This window comes from Symsagittifera roscoffensis, chromosome 1 (assembly GCF_963678635.1).
Source record: "Symsagittifera roscoffensis chromosome 1, txSymRosc1.1, whole genome shotgun sequence".
Lineage (NCBI taxonomy): Eukaryota > Metazoa > Xenacoelomorpha > Acoela > Convolutidae > Symsagittifera > Symsagittifera roscoffensis.
In genome coordinates this window covers 54,544,255-54,568,232 of record NC_087062.1, presented here as the reverse complement: position 1 = coordinate 54,568,232, position 23,978 = coordinate 54,544,255, and the positions used below count along the sequence as shown (strand labels likewise).

General features: G+C 34.7%; 1 protein-coding gene across 1 annotated transcript in view; it reads right to left on the bottom strand.

Moving 5' to 3' along the window:
* The window catches only part of LOC134845877 (uncharacterized), a 36,897-nt gene extending 13,436 nt beyond the window's left edge, over positions 1–23,461 (bottom strand). Inside the window, exons 1-4 of the mRNA XM_063862985.1 lie at positions 23,282–23,461; positions 14,836–17,019; positions 13,450–13,682; positions 261–624 (exon numbers count right to left, since the gene is read on the bottom strand). Of these exons, the coding sequence (XP_063719055.1) occupies positions 261–624; positions 13,450–13,682; positions 14,836–17,019; positions 23,282–23,306 (2,806 nt within the window). The 5' untranslated portion in view covers positions 23,307–23,461. The remainder of the gene's footprint in view (positions 1–260; positions 625–13,449; positions 13,683–14,835; positions 17,020–23,281) is intronic.
* Positions 23,462–23,978: the final 517 nt, after the last annotated feature.

Below are 23,978 nucleotides of genomic sequence, written 5' to 3'. Positions count from 1 at the left end.
GGAGTGATTTTAAAATAAACTCTGGATTAACTAAATACTCTGGCAGAGAATTCTCAACGCAAAACAAAATCTCGCGAGACATGGAAAAAACGAACAAGCCCCGTTTCTGTCATAAACACTGTTTGAATTGCTCATATATCCCACGTATCATTTGTTTAGTTATTTATCTGGCGTTCGTGTGCTTGGTATGCCTGGGGTTGAGCCAACTTGAAACTACACCAATTATAAAGTAAACAAATTAATCTAGCAGTTCTACTAACCGGAGGACAATTGAGAAGTTCTGCTGGGTTCGAAACTGGAAGTGTAGTAGTTTCTGGTGGAGTGGAACTGGTCGTTCGGCTGGCTCAAGGGTGACAGGTCCTTGAGAGTGTTTCTTAGTCCCCCTGAGGGTCGACTGTTTAGCCTTTGTTCTTTACGATCCACCACCGGTGAGTTAGAGGTCGTTCTTGACTGTTGTTGCTGCTGGGAAGTTGAGGGTCGCGATAGTACAGGGGACTGGAGCGGCAGAATGAAAGATCCACTCTGGTTGTTGAAGATGGTCTCTCTCCACAGCTCCTCCTTGTCCAGAATGTTGTTCACTGCTGCACTCGTAGACAGGCTTCTCTGTCGTGTGCCCTTAGTTTTCTAAACAGTTTCATATATCAACTCATCAAGCTATCACTTTGAAAAACAGTGAGAGGCGCTTAGGATATCGAGAATAATTAATTTTATTATAACTTTCTTTTAAAAAAAAGACGGAAACAGGAAAAATTAACATATCTTTGAAAAAATTATGACTGTTTGATCAACGTTGTTGCATAATGGCTATTTAAACAGTGAATGACTCCATTTAAAAGCATATAACCGTTTTTGATTTAAAAAACAACGCCAATCAGTTGATGCTTTTCAAAAAAAATTCCGGTTCAATTTAAAATAGAGAAATTATCTGCTCACTGAAAAGCTTCCAAAAAAATAGGACAAAAATGTTGCAACCGACTAGCTGGACCAAACTTTGTTTCGATTTTGTTACTTTTTCTTCAATCGGTTAAAACACTGATGCCAGTCTTTGTTAGTTTCCTGATTTTGATTCTTGCATTTGCAGTGTATTGGAACCGCGTACTAGACTGTTTTAACAAAATAAAACGAGTCTTCGCCATCGAAATGAAAACAAAATTCTGTTTTTGGATAAAATAGAAGTTCCAATTCCTAATTGTTTCGTTTGTATGTTTTGAACGATTCCCGAGTCGAGATTTTTCACCAAATTTGAAGCAAGATTTGAGCGGTTTGAGCTGTTTTTTAGACAATTACGCTCAAAATCTTGCTTCAAAATGAGCGGTTTGAGCGGTTTTTGAACGGTTTATCTTAAAAAAACCCGCTCAAAAACCGCGCAAGATTTGAACGGTTTTGAGCGGTTTATCTAAAAAAAAAACCGCTCAAAAACCGCGCAAGATTTAATAATAAAAAGTCGACCACAGAGGGATTCGAAACCCAATCTTCTGATTCGAAGTCAGACGCCTTATCCGTTAGCGCATGCGGCCCTGAAAATAGTGTCGCGCAGCGAAGCCAATATAAATTACGCACCACAATGAATACTGAATACTATGCATTCTAATTCATGCTTTTGAAATTCCTGTGACAGTGATACGTACCTCAGACCACAGGTATCCATAGTACTGTGCATCGTATCCGTCTATATAATCTTGGTCGCACCGTCTCCGCTTTGGTCTGCAAAGACGCGCCGTCTCCACCTCGGTCGCGAAAGTCTTGAAAGTGCACATTTTGGTCGCGCTGGCCAAACGGTCGCGCCGTTGTCTTTGGAGTCGCGCCGTTTCCGCCTAGGTCGCGAAAGTCGCGCCTTAGTTTTTCGGTCGCGAAAGTATGGACATGAGTCTGGGACCTCGACCCGGGAAGACCGCTCAAAAACCGCTCAAATCTTGCTCGAAAAACCGTTCAATAATCACCGCAAGAAATGAGCGGTTTTTGAGCGGTTTTTTTTAGCAAGATTTGAGCGGTTTGAGCGGTTTTTCTAAAAAAAACCGCCCAAACCGCTCAAATCTTGCTGGAAAACCGCTCAAACCGCTCAAATCTTGAGCGGTTTTTGAGCGGGATCTCGACCCGGGTTACAATCAAAATCTTGAGTGTTTCAACTAAAATGCAACCCCATTGTTGTTCAATAGGATGTTTGATTACCATGCAGTGATTGAAAAAATTAAAATTGAAATTTAAATTAAAATTGTTCAGCAAAATCATAAAAGTTGTTGGTATCATCAATTTAACATTTTCTGAAACTAACTAAAATTTTCTTTAGCAATTATATTTTTCTTAAGCCTGTTTTTAGTATTTTTCTGCAATTTTTGGTACTCTTTGGCATTTTTTTTGAGCATAACTATTTGCACCGAAATCTTATCAATTTTGTCGTGAAAACTTAGATTGTTTGCTTTTTCTACGGAACTGTGAAAAGTAAAATCAAACTCCAGCAAACAGTCGCTCTCTTTCCATGACCTTCTAAAAAAACTTTGTCTCCAAATAAAGCCCAAAATTTCAAAGTTCTTTGCCGTTTATCGTGTGATTGTTACTTAAGTTACATACAAGCCTTTTTTGGTGCATTACTGTGAATATGAGCGTGGATATTGTAGATCTAATGGAATGTTTGGACACTTTCAAAGATCAACCAGGGATGATAAGCATAATCAAAGGATTGCAAAGTGAGTTCGATTTTTTAAAATTCAAATTAATTGGAAAAGAAAAAAGACTTGCGTATCTAGAAAATTACGTTTCGCAAATAGATAAAGCTCAAAGTCAGGACTTGGTCTACATTGTAATGAAATGGAAGATTTAAAATTTTTTTTGTTAAAAACAGAAATGTACAATAGCAAGGATACAATCATTGAAAGTAATCCTCCGGAAAAGAAATGTGAAAACCTTACTGAGTGTATTTGTGCCTTTTTTCGAGATAAACTTCAGTCGGATGTCACCCCTACTGAAAATAAAACTTGTTATTATCTGGATAAAGATAACGATTCTGCAAAAGTCATCAAATCTGTTTATTTCCACCAGAAAATTTTTTTGTGGAGATCCAAGAGACAATTATTCAACCTGAAAAACAAGAAAAAAAAACCAGCTTACTTCACTGAATGTCTCCCTCCCCAAAACCGTAATCTACTCAATCTAGCTAGAGATAAGGGTATCAAAGCTGTGACTCACAATTGCAAAGTGCAGCTTTTTGTAGCAAATGAAAATGGTAAGGTTACATTTCGGCCTGTTTATTCATCAAAAGACATTGAGCAGCTTGAAAAGGCTGCTGTTAAAATGCAAAACCGGCAATCAAGATTACCTGATGTCGGTTCGGCAACTAACGGAGCACGTGTATCCAGTAGTAATGGTGAAGTTACTCAGCGCTATAACACTGATAGAAAACGTGGTCATGGTAATTCGTCAACGGGCTACACGCCTGAAGGAAAATCAGTTGTGTAAAGAAAAGGTTAACATGTACAATGAGAGGGCTTGTCATTGTAATATTAGTGTTTTTTGCAGACAGTTTAATTTCTTGGTATAAAAATGGAGAAAATTTTGTTCAACATTAGGAAGAAGTTTGAAATTCTCTCTCTTGAAATCAGATCTCTTTCGAAAAATATTGACGCTCTTTCGTGCTATTTGCAATCAAATAATCCTAACCCGACTGTTATTGCTTTGAATGAAACTTAGCAAACAAATGAAACAGAATTTTAAAACATTGATAGCTATCAGTCTATCTTTGAATCAGCTTTTAAAAACAAAGCATGCGGCGTAGCAATTGATACCAAAAATTACGTAGATGTGATTGAGGTCAACTTAGACTTTAATGTGTGTTTTGACCTTATCTTTATCTTACTGAACATTAAATAAAAAGATATAAATGTCTCGGCAGCTGCCATTTATAATTCTCTGAGTATCAGAACAATTTATGGATGATTATGAGGATACCATTACATTGTGGGAAATTTTAATATCGGCACAAAATTATACAACAAACCATTTTAAAATTATGAGAAAACCATTACATTGTGGGAAATTTTAATATCGGCACAAAATTATACAACAAATTAACGCACAGTTTCTTCCTTTTGAACCAATTGTATGGGTTTTTTTCAGCTAACACAAAAGCTCCGACAAGAATAGGAGAAACTCGAGAGAGTTGCATTGACCTTGTTATAACTTATCATGATTTGACCAATTTAAGCACTTATGTTCTACCTTGTGATATAACTTATCGTTATATGCTTTGACATGTCACCAGCTTAATTCTAAAGCCTGACAAAAAACACTCCTTCTGACTGGCGTAGGAATCTTGGGAAAATTTTGGATGATGAGACATTCTGCAAATTTCTGGAAAAATTGAAGTATTTTTGGATAAAATTGATTGGAATATTAACGATATAGTTTATCTAGTTGATTCAACAACAAAGCAATCCAACGTAAACAGGTTTTTCCCTACCAAAAAATAAACTGCAAAACCAAAATTTTTCCAAAATCCCCGGTTTAAAAGCGCGATATAAAACCTTGTTCGCAAAAAGCAAAAGTGCAGAGATTTTCCATGCTTACTAAACTCAGGGCTGACATTGAAAGCTACAAAAGTGTTCAAAATCAGACAAACAAAATGATAGCTGATAAAGAAAAAGCGTATCAGCCTGGTAAAATTGATAGATTACTTGAAGACAAAAACAAGGAGTTCCTCAAATATGTTAAGCGACTGCGTGAACCTAACATAAAAGTTAATGACCGTCAGCTAGATGCATAACAAACTAATGAATAATTTTCAAGCATAGGAAAATACATGAACGAAAAATTAGAAATTGTTTGTTTTCAACCAATTTATCAGAATTAACAAACTCCAAGTTTCTTTTCCCTGTAAAAACTTCAGAACTTTTTGAAAATTTAATTCATTGAATAACTCAACCGCTAAAAGTGTTAACGGCATCAACAACTTGTTTTTGAAACTATCATCTCCCGTTCTATCTGAATATTTATCTGTTTGTTTGAAAATGCTATAGTCAAGGTTGTTTCCTTGCTTCTTTCTAAATTGCAAAAATTGTTCCGAATCATAAGTGTGGTGAAAGGTCAAAGACATCTAATTACCGCCCAGCATCTCTTCTGACTGCCCTCAGTAAAATACTAAAGAAATCAATATGCCTCAAAATTACATCTCTTAATGATAAGAACAAACTTATGCGATTGCCATTTGGGTTTAGACAAAGCTATTCATTTGTCCAATCAGTTCAAAAATTCCCAGAGTCCATCAAGAAGAAAATTGACGAAGTTTATAAAGTTTGCAGCGTTTTTTTAAAGATTTATCTAAAGGTTTTGATACAGTCAGTCAGAAGATACGGATGTATAAGCTTAACTAAATGGGCATCAGGTGAGTTGTTGGCGACTTTATTAACTCTTATCTCAGTAAACGTCAGCAATTTATTGCTATTGGGAAGAAATTTTCTTAGACTTCACATATATCAATGGAGGTTCGGCAGGATTCAGTTTTGAGTTCTCTACGTTTCTTATTATACCTTAATGATATGTGATATGGCGAGTTGCTTTTCGACACCATATGCCTCTGTGGGTTTGTATGCAGAGGATAGCTGTGTAACTGTTTGTTGAAAACAGGACCCGAAATTTTTATTGATCGCAGTGCTTTCAAAAGTTTTCACTTGGTTTAAAAGTTAATCTTCTGAGCCTAAATATTTCGAAAATTTATTTTGTGAAATTCAAATGCAAATCACTCGAAAAACAAAGTTGCAAATGATGGATACACAGTAATGGAAAGGGAATGGGTAAAATATTTAGGATTACTGATAGATAATCGATTGAATTTTCACTACCACGTCTCAACCGTGTGCAACAGAATTTCGAAATTTGCGATTTTCCGAACAATATTTAAATGAATATCACAGGCTTAGATACTATAATTGCTACATTAAACCAATTATAGAGTATGGTATAATTGCTTACGTTGAGTTACTAAAAATGTTCTAGAACCTATTTTTTTCTCCAAAAACGCGCGCTACGCATAATTTACAATAAACCTTCTTTTTACTGTACAACTGAAATAGGAAAAAAAAAACAAAATGCAAATAGAGCTCTTAAAGTTTTCAAAAATTTCCACGGACTAGAAATTTTGCCGTTGGCTAGCTCATCCCAATATATCTAAAATCGGACAGCGTAAAAAATTTCAGACACCTATATACAAGGTGCAAGTGATGTGTTCGAAGTTTTGACGATACTTCTCGTTTTTAATACGCAACTAAGCTGATTATTTCTAGTAGTTGCAAGGGTAACAATGATGTAGCTTTTAACAATGGTTTTAGTTTGAACTTTGCTCTGTGCAAGTATTAGAACAATGATGTAACTTTTAACAATGGTCTTATTTTGAACTTTATTTTGCGCAATTAGTATACCAGTAAAACGAAATTATGTTGCCATGAATTTTTTACTTTGTAAATTAACTTATTTGTAAACTCAAGCATTTATTTGCCGCCTGGTTATTTGATTTATTCAATTACCTTCCTTTTTTTTTAATAAAAAAATGAATTGACATAAACGTCGGATCGAATACCGCCCGAGCAATTTAAATTATTTTCAATTTAAATTGTTGGATTTAAATTAATATTTTTCATTTAAATTGAGAGTGCTCATAATTCTAAATGGACATCACTGTTACCATGATATCCTTGTCGCGAGATTTAATTTAAGATGAACGCGTTTTTAAAGTAACTAACTTTTCTTTAAAATATTTTGAACCACGATAGAGTTCGTGCTACTAAAAAGGTGATAGATTTGATCCTATTTTGATAAACTAGAAGATTTCAGCATGGAGTGCCCATGCGGAAACCGCGCACATTGGCAGGCCACTGGGAGAGAGTTTTGTGATCATAATAATTGTTTCAATGAGGAACTCATTACACAGAGGCGAAGCGGAGCTTCACACCATTTGCTTGCGATACCACATAAACACCATTCTGAGCTAGCGGATAAATTAATGAGAATGATGAGACAGAGTCATTGTATCAATTAATCTTTTTAAGTCTTAAGCAGGGGCACAACAGCGGTTCTCCGTGATGAGCTGTACAGCTCGTATGTTGGTCCTTTCCCTCGGGGATAAATGGTCTTACCATTTAATGTCAAAAACGACATAAAATAAGTGAAACATTTATCGCGAATTATGCTCAACTTGAGAAAAATAGCGAGAAAAACAATAGCCAACTTCAAATAATTATTCAGCAAAACTATTGCGCGACAACTAAACCGACTATACTTGCGTCGAATCCAGTTGATCCGAAAACAAAACTATCGTGAAATTTTGAGCCTTAAAATTTTGAAACCCCCTTGAGAAGCTCAAAACGATAAAAGTCCATTTATTAATTAACGCAATATAAGTGATTAAGCCGAATAAATTTTTTAAGCGAAAAAAGTAATTTATACAAATCAGGGCTGTGCTGGTAAATAAACAAACTACAAAAATAAATCAACGTGTCTTTTAATTATAGTGAACATTCCATTAATCACAAGAAAAAATGCGCTGCAGCAATTCAGCCAACAACAAATAATTTATCAAACGATAGGCCAACCATTTTTTTCCGATAGAATTTTTTTCAAGTTAGCATAAAAAACAGGTCCTGGCCGGATTCGAGCTCAGAGCCTTTGTCGTCCCATGGTAACATTTGTGTCCCAAAGTAAAATAACACCGCTGAGCTTACAAGTTAGAACGAATAATTCATAAATCTGAGTGTCCTAAAGTTTCAACCTTGTGGTCTTTACAGTTCCAATTCATTTCTATTGCTCTGAAAACCTTTTTAAAACTTGGTTTCAAAAAAGTGTGCTTTGTTGTCGCATTTGAGAATATAAAAAACTCATACTTCTAAACAGTAATTGATTTAACCACTCACGGTGCGAGAAGGAGCTATAGTCTTTGGATAACCATTTTCTAGACGACTCGGGGACATCAAAACCTCAGATTTAACCGAAAAACTTTTCATGTTAGTGTTTGTCAGTTGGATTTCAAAAGAATCTTTCAGGAGCGTTCTCAAACATAAATTTTCTGACAATTTCTTTTGAACACTTTTTGCAGCCTGAATATATTTTTTGCCTGTTACTCAATATTTTTTGCCTGTTACTTTACCATTTTCTAGCAGCTTTTTTGTCTGATTGTCGGATCTCAAGTTTAATCTCATTCAGCTATCAATCAAACAACGTATAAAAGTTTCATTAATAAGAAAAATCTGTCTTGAGTGTTTTTAAATTTTTCATTGACTTTTGTAGTCCAATAATTCTGCGCTACTTGAAATCAAGCGGCTACTCTCGTGGATCTTATAAACTAATGACCACTTTTCTTTATAATTTGACTGATTTAAGTATTCAAAAGTTCAATTCTTCAACCGTACGTAAATTTGTTTCTGTTGTGTCCAAGTTGTTGCGAGTTTTTTCGAAGTATTCTGATTTCTTTCATGGTTGCATCAACGATGTGTACATCATCTTAAACTTCTTTCCAAGTTTCATTTTGATCGCAATATGTTTTAAATTAAAATTGCGTGCAAATAAATTTTCTTCTGAATGCACCCTTGAAACTAATTTAGCTGCATTGTATTAATTGAATGCTATTGATTTCTCAGTATTACCCAATTTAACTATGCTCGCTTCGTGTACAAATGTTTTTTAAAGCATATAAAAAACATAAAGAATTTTGAAAAAGTGGCAGGAAATAAAGTTTCGGGAAAAATTACAACACTTAAAACTCTTTGCATTTCAGAAAACTTTTTTTCGTTGATAATTTTTTAAAACACAAGCCAAATTAGAAAAAAAGTTTAAAAAGTGTTTTTTATTCCGCCGGAAAATATTTTTAAAAAGTTTAATTTCAAAAGACAACTCTTTTGCATCTTTTTCCGACACTAGCTTTTCTGTTATTATAAAGCATAAAATGCGCTTGAAATTACCATAAAAAACTAAAAGTCAAAGTTCAAATTAAAAACAAAGTTGAGCTTGAACAATTTCTAGCATTTTTGCCTGAAAACAAATCAAACTAAAACCTCACGCCTAATTATTTAATTGCTCTTGTGTTAAGCAAAGGTAATGCAACCGGGTACTAGATGTTTTTCCCGTAAATAACTTCAGGCATAGGACGGTCAAATTTGTAGGAATGGAAAACTTCATACATGCTCAATTTCTTGAAAGTTGAAACAAAAATACCTCAATTTAGGTAGTAAGCAGGCGTTATATCCGTTTCTTTTGTTACTTTTTTCAAAGATTGTCTTGATAAAACGTTGATTTTTTTCGGATTCGTGGTTTTTCGGCCTAGTTTCCGTTGTTTCATTTCCCTTTTCATAAAGGAAATTTATTTTATTTGGCACTGTTTTTTTTTTCAGTTGTTTAGTTAGGCATGAATTTTAGTTTGAAATTTAAATTTTATAACTCTCGTTAAAATTTTGTAACTTTTTATTTAACCTTGTCTGATTTTTATTAATTTTATCAAGTCTGATTTTTAGTAACTTTATTATTTATACAGTTTTTATTCAACTAAACGGTTTCGGCTTATGTTTTAAGGCATTATGAATTTTTGGCGTAGTTTTGAGGGCAAAACTTTCGGTTTGAAAAATTTTGGTTTTATTACACTTTCGAGAGCTATTTGGTTTTATTACTTTTGATAAGTAAACAATGTACACTTTTTCTTACACGTCTTAACTTTTCTTCAACTTGCTTTTTTATTGAACCTTCACAAACTCCAGGTTCCCTCCAACTTGGCCCAGAATTATCAAACGCCTTCGCCTTTTTATCTTAAGGTCTGGGGTTTGATTCTCGGCCTGACCTTGTTTTTTTTTCAGTATATATGCAATTGAAATAAAAAATTTCCGTAAAAATGATTCGTTGGACTTCCGTTCTTCTGCTACAATTTTTTTAAACTTTGTTGCCATATCGCACATCTTGTTTGTCCTAAAAGCAACTTTTACTACAAGTGAAAACGTTGTTCCTTGTAGGTTCAGGTAGGTGGACTTTAAACTAAAAAAAAAATTTAAATCATTTTTTTTGGCTCAACAGGTGTCTCCTCAAATATTGTCGGCTAAATTGCCATATCACTAATTTTTCTTTTCTTGTGCTGTAGACGTTTTCCCTTGTAGCTGCAATCATTGTTCATTCTAGTCTCAGGTGGGACTTAAAACTGTAAGGATTTTTCCTGGAATCTTATTTTTAATTTTTTCTGCCCAAATTGTCTCTGCTCAAAGATTGTCGGCTGGCTTTGTTTCTTCTTCGTAAGTTTTGTTCCCTTGCTATTTTATTAATTGAATTTCTAAAATGTTAGCCTGACCTTCTATTGACACATTCGAACGTTTAATTTTTGTTACAATTAGATTTTTCCACGTTTTCGATTTTCTCGAAAAAAAAATTGTGCTTATGAATAATCGCAAGAGGTGCGAAACTCCACTTAGCCTCTGTGTTGTTAAATTGTCGATGAACTGAGAGAAACCAAGAAAATCTGATCCACTGGCATTAAAAATTTTTCATTTTCGAACTTGTTTTTCATTTTCACTGGTTTTTTATGATTGAGAGTTTTATCATAAAAATGACCGAAATCACAAAAAATTGTGTTTTGTTTTGTTTGCTAAGTCTCAAAATGAAAGTCTGCTTCCTAAGTTGAAGAGCACAATGTAACTTTCAATTAGCGAGTAAATTAAAACTTCCCTTAAAAAGCAATCAACGTCCATCAACTTCGACTAAGAAATCCAAAGTAATTTTGTTTCTTAAACAAACACAAAACCCTACTTTATTAAAGAGGTTACAAAAAACGATCTGAAAACTATCTGGAGTTACCTGAGAAAATCGCTTACTGTGTATTTGAATCTAATCAGGAATACAAACTTTTCAGGCTATTTTGTTGTTTTGATTTTTCTCATGAGCTCAACTTTTCCAGTTTTTCCGATTGATTTTAAATTAAACCTTTTAAAACAGAAAATTTTGTTCTGATACAAAAAAAATAAAAGTTAGGGGGAAATTTTTCAAAAGAAAAAATTCAAATTTTGAAATTGGATTTAGATTGGATAGCAAACAAATTGAATCACAAAAGCAACACTAATCGGACAGCATTCCAATTACAACAAAGCTCGGGTTTTAAGTACTCCGGCCCTCGGTTTCAATAAAATTTTTGAGTTTGAAATATTCTGTTTCCAATTCATCAACAGATATTATTCAAAGACGAGCGCTATTTATTGATGCAACTCAGGTTACGTGATTGGTCTATTGGAAATTGTCAATTACAACATTGTCAAAACAGCTATTAAACACAAGCATCAGTGTTTTTTCGGCATTAACAGCATTATTGAAAATTACAGACAAAATTATGCCAAAAAGGTTGAATAAAATAACAACAATTTTTGAGTTAAATTAAATTCAGTTTGACGGTCAGCTGAACAAATTCGTAATTCAAAAAGATTTCTTGAGTTGCATGATAAATTCTTTCTGCGTTGAAGAAAAAGCAAAAAACAAATCTTATTATGTATATTTTGTAGAAAAAAAGTTTTTGCAAAAACAATTGCTCTTTTTTTTCGTCAATTTTTTTTAAGATCATTGTCAAAGTTATTTGCAGGAGATTTTCTTAAAACACATTTGTGAATTAGTGCCCATATACTCTATTTACTTTAAAATGAAAAAAAGAATGAAAAAAACACATTACACTGAAAGGCAGCCAATCATTGCACAAGCATTTAAGATTAACAAGTCGACAAAAAGTCTCAAAAAATACCATGACTTTCATAAGTTTTCGCTATTCGGCTTCCATGGAGACAGATTTAAGTAAAACAACTGAGACCGTTTCTAGCGTTGAATTAATAGCGAAAAAAAATTACAAAGGAGTAAATAAGCTGATAAAACTTGGGCAGGCTGCCGTTGTACTTAAAAAAAATGCGTGCCGTTGTACCCAAAAAAAAGTTTTTGAACCATCCCCTTTTAAACACACTCATGATCAGAAATAGTATTTTTGTTGCCAATAAAACGACTCATGTGAGGCTCTTTAGCCAATAAAGCATTGACAGAAACAATTTAGGCCGAATAAAGCAAAAATGTGAAAAAAAAAATGAAAGAACATACAAATCAGATTGGGTAAATTTATTATATAAAAAGATAGCCGGTTTGTGTGCTAGTAGCACAGAAAATTCCGAAAACAAAAAACGTATAGATTTTTTTTGCAAATTGCGGTTTTTTCGTCATTTAGTTTGAACATTCAAAAGCTTCAAAAACTAATATTACTGGAGTAAAACCAAATTTGTAAGTCCTATTTTTGTATTATAGATCTGCTCGCTCGCTTCATTTTCCAGAAAAAGTTAATAAATTGAACTAATTTTAAGAAATTGCAAACATCCATCATCATTAATTTTGTCCCTGCTTAAACTAGTAGTATACCGGGTGTTTCGGATGCGCTTTTCCCCAATAATTCTTTTCGGAGTTTCAAGCAGAAAGACAGAACTCAATTCAAGTTGATGTGCCACTTGTATGTATTTGTTTGAATTTTTTCAAGCTGTCGGACGACGTGAAACTTCAAAAGACGCGTTTGGGTTAGAAACCACGTTTTTTTTACACTGGTTTTGGCAAAAAATAACTATTGAAAAACAAGAATTTGAACGGTTTTAAGAAAACAAAAAAATAGAATTAACCCAAATAGATTTTCTCAAGAATTTGTATACATATTTTATTATAGATGACGAATCCCGATTCAAAAATGCCTTTGAGTCTGAAATCACGAGTTAAGACTTTTAAGACTGAAAAGACTTCAATACGAACGTATAGTGGAATTTAAAAAGACACAGAACATAATAAATTTGAAGACTGTGACATCAATAACTTCTTTGATAATTAAATTTGAGTTTTCTTTTTGATTTTTATCTAATGAACTTCTTACGTGTATTGCTTTCGTTAAAGAATGTTTCAAAAAAGTTCTCAAAAGAGTGCTTCCATTTTTTGAGCAGTTATAATTTAATAATTTGACCACAAAGATTTTTGTTGCAGTATGAGCAAAAGTTTACTTCTGCGGAACATGGATGGATATATGATTTGTGCGAGGTGGAGGAGGGCTTTTTCAAATTTTTGTCAATAGTTTTCAGAATGACATAATTGATGTTCTCGGACTGAAACTCAACAAAGACCCTGGCACCCTTACAAAGCTTGTGCTGCAGGCAAAATTTTGACAAAAAAGTTGTTTTTGGACAGTTGAATCAAATAAAATTTGCCATTTTTGACGCACCCACCATCAACGACGAATTGTCCGAAATTTAATATCACAAAAAGTACATACAGGAACCATTTAACTGGCGAAGGGTTTGAATTACTTGGTTTTCTCATTTTTCGATCGAAAACTGAGTATATATTTTTTAGTAGACATGATTGAAGGATGCGGAAATCAAACTAAGTCACCTGTCGTCACCTTTGTTCATAGTTGACGAGATGGAATAGTTTACTCACTGATTTTGGGTGTGCTCCTGGATTTGTGAGCCAGATGGGAGCCAGATTCTTCAGGGTCTCCACATACTGCGAGTGGCTTTCCGGGTCAAATATGACGTCATCAGCTAGGGACAAGAAAGGCTGCTTAATGTCATCACCTCTCAGTTGATCTGCCAGGTAGTTTGTTCTCATGTTTCCGGACTTCACACTCTTATCGTCACCAGCCACAGACCGCACATTTTCCATTGAGCTTCCTGGATAACAGCGGGACGTATTTTTGTTCACATATTTACTACTGCTTTTGAAATTAGCGCCGATTAGACTGATATTAGACACATCTCGTGTGGTAGCTAAAGATCCTAATGATTTGTGAATCGGTTTAATTACTAATCCGTTTTTAGGTGGTAATTTTTCCTCATTTTTCCGCTTCACCGTTGACGAATAATGGTAGTATTTAGGTAACGCGTCTAGTTCATGTTGCAATTCAGCATTTCGTTTGTAATTTTTCAAAATTGGGCTCGAATAATTGATACTCGGAAGCCTTCGCTGCGAGCTATCACACTCGCTGAAAAGATCTAGGGCATCATATAGTAATTGAGTTCCTGCTTCTTGCGACTTATTGTTCTGCATTTCAGACAAAAAGGGTCAATTTTTTTTGGTGAATGTCGAAGTTTCTTAGCCGTTGCAAGTGTGTTGGCGGTAAAAAAATAGGTAAAGGGTCGCAAATAGGGCAGTGGGCTATTTTGTAGCGGGGAAAAAGTGCAAAGCTCTGTCTTTTATGGACAAGCGTCCAAACGGTCCGGAATGAAAGTTGACAGGGTGAATTTAAAATTACACCAAAGCTACGTTGGAGAGGATTAAAAGTAAATTCCACTTAATGAGGACAAAGTAGTGAATGTGCCGCTTTGCAGTTTCTGCGTACGTCACAGTAAATATTATTTCAAAGCCAAGTTGACCCGAGGCCCAAAAAACTCTTTCTCAAAATTTCAATGAGTAGAGTTAGATCACGGACCTTCAAAGTGTGAAAACATTTTGTCCTTAGCCCGCAATGAAGTTGGAATTTTTGGCCGTGGAGTGAAATAGGCTTGACTGATTTCATAGTTTATGGTAACAAAACTGCAAAATCTGCATTCGTAAAAACTTGCAGTTCTAAAAACTGCTTTAATGACCGGGTTTCTGTTTACGTAGAAATTGATTTACCTTCACACGTATATTATAAAGCTTTTGCCAATTTAACAGAACTAGATTTGTTAAAAGTAGAAACTTACTCCCATCGTCTAAAAATAGCTGGTAGCTCAAAGCGCCGCCGTAAGGTTAACATATGAAGCACAGTTCTTCAAATGTTGTTTGTTTGTTTATTTCCACAAAGAGAGGTCATGAAAGAAAATGAAACAAACTACTACTTACCTAGAATGTCCGTTTCTTGCAGTCCTTCCATGAAAACTTGTGAAGGTTCAAATTCGAAAACAAACGACCCATTATGGTTTTGGGATGGATTTTTGGTCTGCTCGAAAGATTTGAAGTTAGCGCCATTGTTCCGCTTCGCTTCCGGCTTCCGCGGCATAATTTTTGGCTCCATTTTCTGGAACTTCCAGTTGGTCTCGGACGTTTGACGTTGACCAGCAAAACCGCTACTTTTGGAATTAATATCACTCGCCGCGTATTTGTTATTGGAATGTAACAAAGATCTTGAAGGTTCAAAGCCGTCTGAATTTGATTTTAATTTTGTACCAGTTTTACCAGATTTATACGCAGGGTCTTTCTGTCTCCGCAAAGCATTTGGAATATTAGTCTGCAGAAAATCGAATTTATTTGTAAGCCAATCCATTGATTGAGGACTCCCGTCATAAAAAGAATGGATTCTAGATTCTAATAAATCCCGCTCCCCTCTTGAACTGTGAAAATTATTCGAATTCACCTGATGATTTGAGGATCTGTGGGAGGAAGAATGAGCACTGAAGTTACTGTTAGGACTCGTGAGCAGTGAAGTTGAACTGATTCCCGACAGCGACGAATGAGGTGAACTTCGGTACTCGACTTCAAGGTCTGAATCTTGATGTCGGCTACCAAGAGTCGCAGTTTTTGTTTTCGGGCTCACATTACCTTCAAACTCATTTAAAGCATCTTTTAATGAAGCTGAAAGTATTCCGAGTCCTTGGTTTAATGAAGGTTCAGACAAGTTTCGAGACCTATATGATGATGTTGGGTTGTATCCTTTAGGAAGAGGAGGTCTTTTGATGAAGCTTTTGTTGATTTTATGATTTTCTTCACTCCCATTATCTGAACTGTTTCTAAACACGTCATTTTCAGACTGAAAACTGAAGTCGAGAAGTCTTTTTTCACTTTGGGTTGAGCCCGCCCTATGTAGCTTTGCGAGCCTGTGAATGGCTTCTTTGCTACTACTTCTAGGCAACAGTCTCGGAGGAGTTTCTCCTTTGCTGTTTAAATACTCGTGCTCAATAGTCCCAAAGCTTCTGCTTCGGGTGATGACAGCTCCTGGTTTCTTTTTACCCCATTTGCTCACACAAGTAAGATCAGATTCATGCTCTTTCTGTTTTTCTCGATGCCGGTTCAACTTTTCCACATCTTCGCGTAATGCCTGAATCAAATCTTCAACTGGTCTTTTAGAAACACTCAAGTTACTTGATAGCTCTGATTTACCTTTATGTCTGGGCGACAGTTTTTCTTGGTTTGAGTTCGCCGCGAAATTTTGAACAAAATCAGGTAAAGATTGATGACGCTCTCTCAAAGGTCTGCTCAGAATAGTGTCATTCTCTGGCGGCTTACGAAGCATTTCCATTTCTTTGATGGGATTTTTAGATTTATCCAACCTCTCCGAATATTTTCGATCCAAGTGGCTGCTAGACTTAGCATGGTTTGGTTTCGATAACTCAACTAATCTTTTTATTGGTTTGTCAGCTTCGTCTATTTCTCTCGTTATAATGATGGTAGGCTTTCTAATATCTGTAACAGAAGGTTCCCGAATACTACTCCATACTCCAAAGGAATGGCTTCTTTGGAGCTTTCCCAGTAAATCGGATTGACTTTTAGAGTGAGATTGGCTCAATTTTTGGCTGCCAGATCCAACATTTTTGTTTGTCTTCAGCTCTTTCTTGATATCTCCACTGTTTAAAGAAGCATTCCACTTTTTTCGTTCAAGCTGATGTATGCTTTCGTAGCCTTTTAGTTTTCCGTTGCTGGATTCTTTTTGTGATCGGAGCGTTTTTCTGGTCCAAGAACTTTCAAGCCTGCGCTCCATCGCAGCCAGATCGCGATCCATGTTTTTGAAAAAATCAGAATCCTTGCTAGTCGGTGAATTTTTTACCGTATCGCACCCGGTTTCGGTTGGGGTGGGGGTCGAAGTTCCTGAATTACTAAGCTTTTCATGGTCATGTTTTGTGTCTGCTTTGGTTTTATGTCCGTTGATGGTTGGACTTAAACTGAGCAGCTCGCGACTTTTGGATTTGATCGAGAGACCGTTTAGTGGTTTGACTTTCGGTTGTCGCACAAATTGCGCAAAAGGATCCGACGTCAAACTGCCGATTTTAGTAACAGGGTCAGTTTTGGAAGTGAGCTGTAAGTTGCTCTTTTCTAAAACGAACAAAACGAGTCAACTAATTTTGAGACCAAGAAAATCTTTTCAATAATGTTAATTCTGCAGCTGCAAAGATAACTAGGGAGCAAGGAAATATTATATATTAAAAACCAAAGATACAAATCAAAGAGCGCAATCAAATCATAAAACCTGTTCCAGCTTACAAGATTCAATTAAAATTCGATCTGTAATCTCAATATCGAGAACATAGGCCAAAGTTCTACCAAAATGCAATGACAAAGCCGTTTAAGGTCCGGCAGCCAACATTTGCATACAATTTGGTGGCTCTAAATGCAACCGCTGGCTTAGACAGTGGCGCTTGATTAAGGAGTTGGTTTGATCATAACAGAAGGCTGACACATGGGCACGAACAAAGATAGAAACAATTCCTAATTTAAGGTAAGGTATAATACTCTTTAACTCGTTTTATTGGTTTTGTTCTAAATCGACCAGGAGGTAACTACTCCTATCAGTTATGGCTAGTCCAATAATTTATATCTGCTTCTTCCAACAGATCTGATTCAAGCTTCCTATGGCACTCGGAGCAAGATTATCATTCAAGGGTGCTTACTTAAGAAAATTGTTGAAAGTTTTCTATCGCACCAATAACGCTAATTTGTACCAACAGTTCGGAACAATGTTTTGGTAAAAGACCTTTCAACATAAACAACCATTCTTAATTTGCTCGGTCAACTCTCAATATTGTCAAATATCTGTCTTTTTTAACATATTCTTCAGGCTTATATCTGATAGGTCCATAGACCAACTAGTAGGAAATTGAAAAAAAATCAGTCGCACCAACAGAGTGTTAAGCATTTTTTAATTGACATTCAACTAGCTGCTGCTACTCGATTTTTATTGTTCCAACCATTTGGGAGATTGTTAAGTAGATCCTAAAATTATTTTCAAAGTATCGAGAATATGACACATCTTTCAATCAAGATCAATTGTTTTAGTCGAAGAACAGTTTTGAAGAAAAGAAAAATTTATGATGTCGCTTATGAAAAATGCACAAAAAATTTTCAAACTTTTTCCCAAAATTTTTGCAGAAATTTTTCGAATTTAAAAAAAAAATTCGATTACCAAAATGGCGCAAAAACTCCAAAAACTAATTTTGGATCTACTTAACAATCTCCCCCCTTTCAAGAAAGGGAGAGATTCTTTAGTAGATAAAATAGAGGGGAAATTGTTAAGTAGATGATTTTAATTGACTGAAATTTTTCATGTTAAGTCAGTTTAATTGCGGTTTGCAGAGAATCTATCGAAAGCTATCCAGTGTGTCTACGGATAGTCTTTTTATCTCATTTTCTAGATTACGTTTTTTGTTGAGCGACGTTCTTTTTTTGCTATTCATGGCCGTTTTTTGGGTCTAGAGTTTTCACGTGGTACCAGTTCTGCAGCTTAAACTGGTTGTAGTAGATCTGAAGCTGAGGTCAAGTGAGAGCTCGTGCACACACACTATTTTTGGTGCCACAGCTGTGAAACAGTTAGAAAATCTGACGCTATAGCAGTGAACGCCTGGTGGAATCCATCATACGCGAAGGATCGAATGCGCGAAAATAAAAATCAGCCATTCAGATATCAGTAATCTAAAAATTGGAAAGAAAGTAAACATATCCAGGGACTGAATATTGATCTTGGCCGAATACAAAAACGGCAGAAAAATGCAAAAGTTCAAATTGTTGCTGACTGCCGCCGAATTGCAACAATTTTTATATTTCAAGGGTTTCGTTATGAAAAAAGCAAAAAAAAAATTGCTTCATTTAACTGAAAGGCAATTGCTTCTTTTTAAAAATTGACTCTCGGCTTATTTTGTTTTTGGTCCTTTGCCCACGAATTTTTTCGCCCATTCGGTCCTTCGCGCATGAGAATAGCCCCCGAACGCCTCACCTCTATGCTAAGTGATGTTACGGTGGCGCCACTCATGCTTGAGAGACCGAATGCTTGAAATTAATTTTAGTAAATCTGAAAGTAAGAAAATAAATCCAGGCCATTAGTGTTAATATTGACCAATTAGATAATAAGCAGATGAGTTTTCAAGACTGAAAAATTTATATGAACTTGAACTCATATTACTTGATGTTTATCTGAATAGTATTGCGGTTGTAACTTGCAATTTGTAATATTTTTGATTATTTTTCCACTGATTTAATACATTTTCTGTTAAAATTTACTTCGATTTTGTGAGAAAGGCATTTAGCCAATAGAAACGCTTAGCGATTTTGATTGGTTGAAACTTTTCAAGCAATCAGTCCCTCAAGCATGAGAACCCTCCCGTATGTTTCTAATCACTCCAGCGCAAACCACAGTGACAACGGATAAAATGATCACCACAAAACAATCAAATTTATTTCAGTCCAGATGATCCAGTTCATTAGCTCTCCATACCTAGCTTTCAAGCTTTATATACCAAGCTTGCATACGCAAATAAACTCATGCGCATGCTCACATGTGAAGCGGCAATTTGAATTTGTATTAATTGACTATTCATAACAAACATCAATTTCTAATCAACGACAACTCGTTTTTTTTGTATACAAGAAACATTTTGTAACAGGCGATGTTTTGAAAGGTTTAATTGGTTTTATGATTTTTAAAAATCTGTTTTTGAACCGTAAATTAGGTGGCGCACAGACAATTCGGCCAATTTGAAATTCAGGTAATTCAGCTAGAAATATACAGACAATTCAGCCTGAGACAATTCAGCCAGTTTTACAAAACGCTATATTCGAAAGAAAAAAAATCGGAATTGGAGTTATTTCTCCGTTTAAGGTCGCTGGTGGGCGCGCTACGCGCGCGTCGACGCTTCGCGACAATAACCGGATCTAAAAATTGTATAGAGTCTTACCCTTTGTTGGCTGTAATAGGCTATAAAGTACCAAGTAGGTCAATAGTTTTCATGTTAATAAATGAAAACCTAAACTTACTGCGTAAAGTATTCTGTATACAAATACTTGTTGCGGTTTTCATCGTACTATCATGTAATAGATCGGTCCTACGTTTGATTGTTGTTCGCGCCGTGATCTCGGTGTTTGTGTAATATCTGGTATTTCTTGTATTGTTTGAAAATTTGCGTAGATTCTTTGAGACGTAGAGACATTTCTATTAAATTATCTATTCCATCTAACATTTTGCAATTTGGCAATTGTCTATTTTTGATTCTAATTATCTAAATCTAGGTTAGTTAAGGTCTTGTCCGAGTCTTTTGGTCGCACCAGATGAGTTATATTCAACGTACTATACTCATAGAGTAATTTCGGATAAATTACACCGTCTGTTCGTCACGCTATCTTATTTCCGGCCGGATAGATTCGTGCAACTTCTTAGTCTAATACCAATCCTAATCTTACTCTTATATCTCCTAGTCTCAATAGATCTAGTGTACACTGGTATTTACGAGTTAGTTCTTGGAGTTTATCCAGAAGGAGAACAACTGTAGTCTAAGATTTATTCAAATTGTTCTGGTGCTGAAACTACATGTAGTTTCAGCACTTACAAATAAGTGTCAATGTTATTTATGGAATATGATTTGTTAGTTACTAAAATTTTATAGAGATTATTTTACCAGTAATATAATTGCTTTATAATTACTAATTTAAAACTGGTTCCAAAATTGCCTGTGATAATTTTTAGTAGAGCTATTGTAAGCAGTAGGAATCAGCATGGCCAGAAAAACACTCTCCGAAAACCAATTCAATGTTTATTTTTAAAAAATGAAGTGCCTGTAATATGTTTTTTTCATTTATGATTTCAAGTTTGTTTTTCGAACGAAAGTAAATAAGCATGAGCAAAAAAAAATTTATTTTTTTTGAAACCAGAGTACATTCATTTTCTGGGCTAAGCGAAATTAACGGTAGGCTTTTTTGCCAGGAGATTCATTTTTTTACCAAATTACTAAGCAACCGCTTTTCAGATTTAAGACCCAATTTTGCCGAGAAAGACTGCTATGGAACCCCCGAGAGCATTTCATGCGAAGGCTACAGCAGAAACTTCCAATGAGACAGTCATAAACAATCAACAAGCTTTTTATGAGCTGAAACAGTTATAACCCTTGCCTGGAAATTCTGTCATTTTTATTAAAGCGTTTTTTTTACTTTAGTCATGCTAATTTGAGAAGGGATTTTCAGGAGATCAATTTAGCTCCTTTTGAAGATACTACGAAGAACTCCGGCGAAGAACTCTGACTTTCGATGACATATTTTATGACGTTGGGACTTGTTCCTCAATATGATTCAAAGCTAGAAATCAACTAGCCGATCAATTAATTGTCTGAAGATTCCCCTATTATTCAACATGTGGAGATTTTCAAAGAAAATGGATTGATTCAATGTCATGTGCAAAAGACTAAACAGTTTTTTTTTATGTAACTGTGGAATCCACTTAAGTGCTCACGAGATCAAAAACAAAAATAACTATTTCAGTGAAAGGCAGGCATTATGCTTTGTAGATGGGAATGGGTTTCACACACCCTAGCATCCACAGACTTTTTGAATTTATCTTGTGAGAACAAAGGCTGGCCAAAAATAAGTTCAAGCTAATAAGATCCGAAGAGCAGCCATCAGAAAAGATGACTCTTGAGAACGTTTAGCTAAAATTGTCTGATATTCTAAAAACTATCAAAGCAACCGAAAGGCAACGTTTTGCAAAGAATGGTTTTCAGCTTTGACTTTTTCGTTGATACTTTTATGTTAACATTTTAACTAAGCTATCATAAGCCACACCGAAAACTTTGATACGAAATGTCGTTTGTTACGAACTGTTACTTGCTACGAATTGTCGCCTTTACAAAGTTACGAACAGCTGATTGATACGAATTGTCACCTAATACTAATTCACACACGTTGTAGGTGTGAGTGAGTAAATGTGATTGAAAAAACAGAGTGTATATTAATATTCGATAATATAGTATTTCCGAGTTATAAAAAAGTATTTAAATTTGAATGCCATAAACTGGTGTTTTTTGTTTAGCTAGCGCACAAGGCTCATAAAAGATAAAACGTTGAAAAGATGGTACAAAAAACAGAAAAATTTCATTTAGTTATCATAAACTTGAAAAATATCTAGAAAAAAATGAAATAAAATCCTGGATCTAAATTAATCAAAATATATGCATAAAGATATACTGTGCTGATTTAAATTAACCGGACAAAACGCGTTAAAATTTAAGTTTAAAACGCGTTTTTCTCAAATTGGGTTGAATTTAGCTGAAAACTTATGAAGACAAAACTTGCTTAAAATTTTAGCAGAATAAATATGGACTGATTTGTGTTTGCAAAATTGGGGCCCAAAATTTTACCCCAAAAATGGGTCATTTTGGCTTTTCTTAGTTAATCAAAAATTACGCCAAAAATACCCAGTCAATCACAGACACAATTATATCAAAGTGAGCCCCTTACGTAGCCCAACAAACTTTAAAAAGGGTATTTTCTCCAAAACATTGTATAAGTTAATTTATTTTTGTTTGATAGACAAAAAAAATTGTTTTTACTATATAAAATACCAACTTTCTTTTAAAAACAATTTTTAAACGGTTTGCAACTTTTTTTGGAGAATATACCCTTTTAAAGTTTGTTGGGCTACGTAAGGGGCTCACTTTGATATAATTATGTCTGTGATTGACTGGATATTTTCGGCGTAATTTTTGATTAACTAAGAAAAGCCAAAATGACCTATTTTTGGGGTAAATTTTGGGCCCGAATTTTGCAAAACAAATTACACCACATTAATTCTGCTAAAATTTTAAGCAATTTTTGTCGTAATAAGCTTTCACCTAAACTCAACCCAATTTGAGAAAAACGCGTTTTAAATTTCAAGCTTAGCTCGTTTTGTCCGGTTAATTTCAATCAGCACTGTATAAGCTGCGTTGTTTGTAAAGAAAACAGTAGTTTAATTTTGTCACAACCAATTTTTTTGAAAATAATCGAAGAACAAGAACTAGTTTGACCTTTGATCTATCGATTTTTGAGATCTTAAATTTTTTGATAAGATTTTTTTCCTTGCTCAAGTACCAGGGGTGGTTTTTTCTAGGTTTTTTCGAAATATTTTCGTTAAAAACTTGTGTTTTTTTCGGCGCCATCTCTCCCTCTCAAAATTATTTTATAGTGTCACCAAAGGATCTTTTACAAAAATTACAAAAAAGACTGAGTCAGTCGGCCGAATTTGCATGTCTTAAAATAGTACAAAGGACACTTTGGGTGGTCAGGGGTCAAATGCTTGAGGAAAAAAAGCCTCCAAAAATTAAATTGATTTGGTACAAACCTGATGTGCTTTCAGAAACCATCATGACATTGATAGATTTGTCAAATTTTATCACTCTTGAGTAAACTGAAGTCAAACACAAACTTAATATCAAACATAAAACGTGAATCGGTTAAAAATGCTGTCTCAACACGGATTAAAAATCGAGTAATTTTATCAGCGTCCAATCATCAATTAAAAACAAAGCCATATAATAACGAAAACTGAAAAAAATATAAACGCTTTACTGAACAAAAAAAAAGAATTTCAAATTTGAAAATGCAAGCAAACAACCGTTCATCTTGTCTTTAGCTGTAAAAATTCTTTGCTAGAATAATTCTCTCTGTATGTACATGTTTGAAGCTTGAGCTTTCGAAACGGTAAAAGTAGTTTCTTGATGTTAGAAAGTTTACTTTGCTAAAACTCGTAACTTCTGGTCCCTTTTTACTCTGCTGACTTAAACAGTGCAGAAGAAAGAAATTTTGTTAAGAGATCAATAAGCTCAAGTTAAATTAACCGAGTGAAAATTGTTGAGTACATGGCGTGCTCATTCTCATTTACAATTAAATCTTTCAAACCCTCACAATGAAGTCATAGAGAGTCATTTTGAATTTAGATGAAAAACAATCGAAGAGAATTCAAAAAACGTATAGTAAAAAAAATTCGCACTAATACGTGAGCTTGTCATTAAAAATTAGTTTTTCCAAGCTGTTATTGA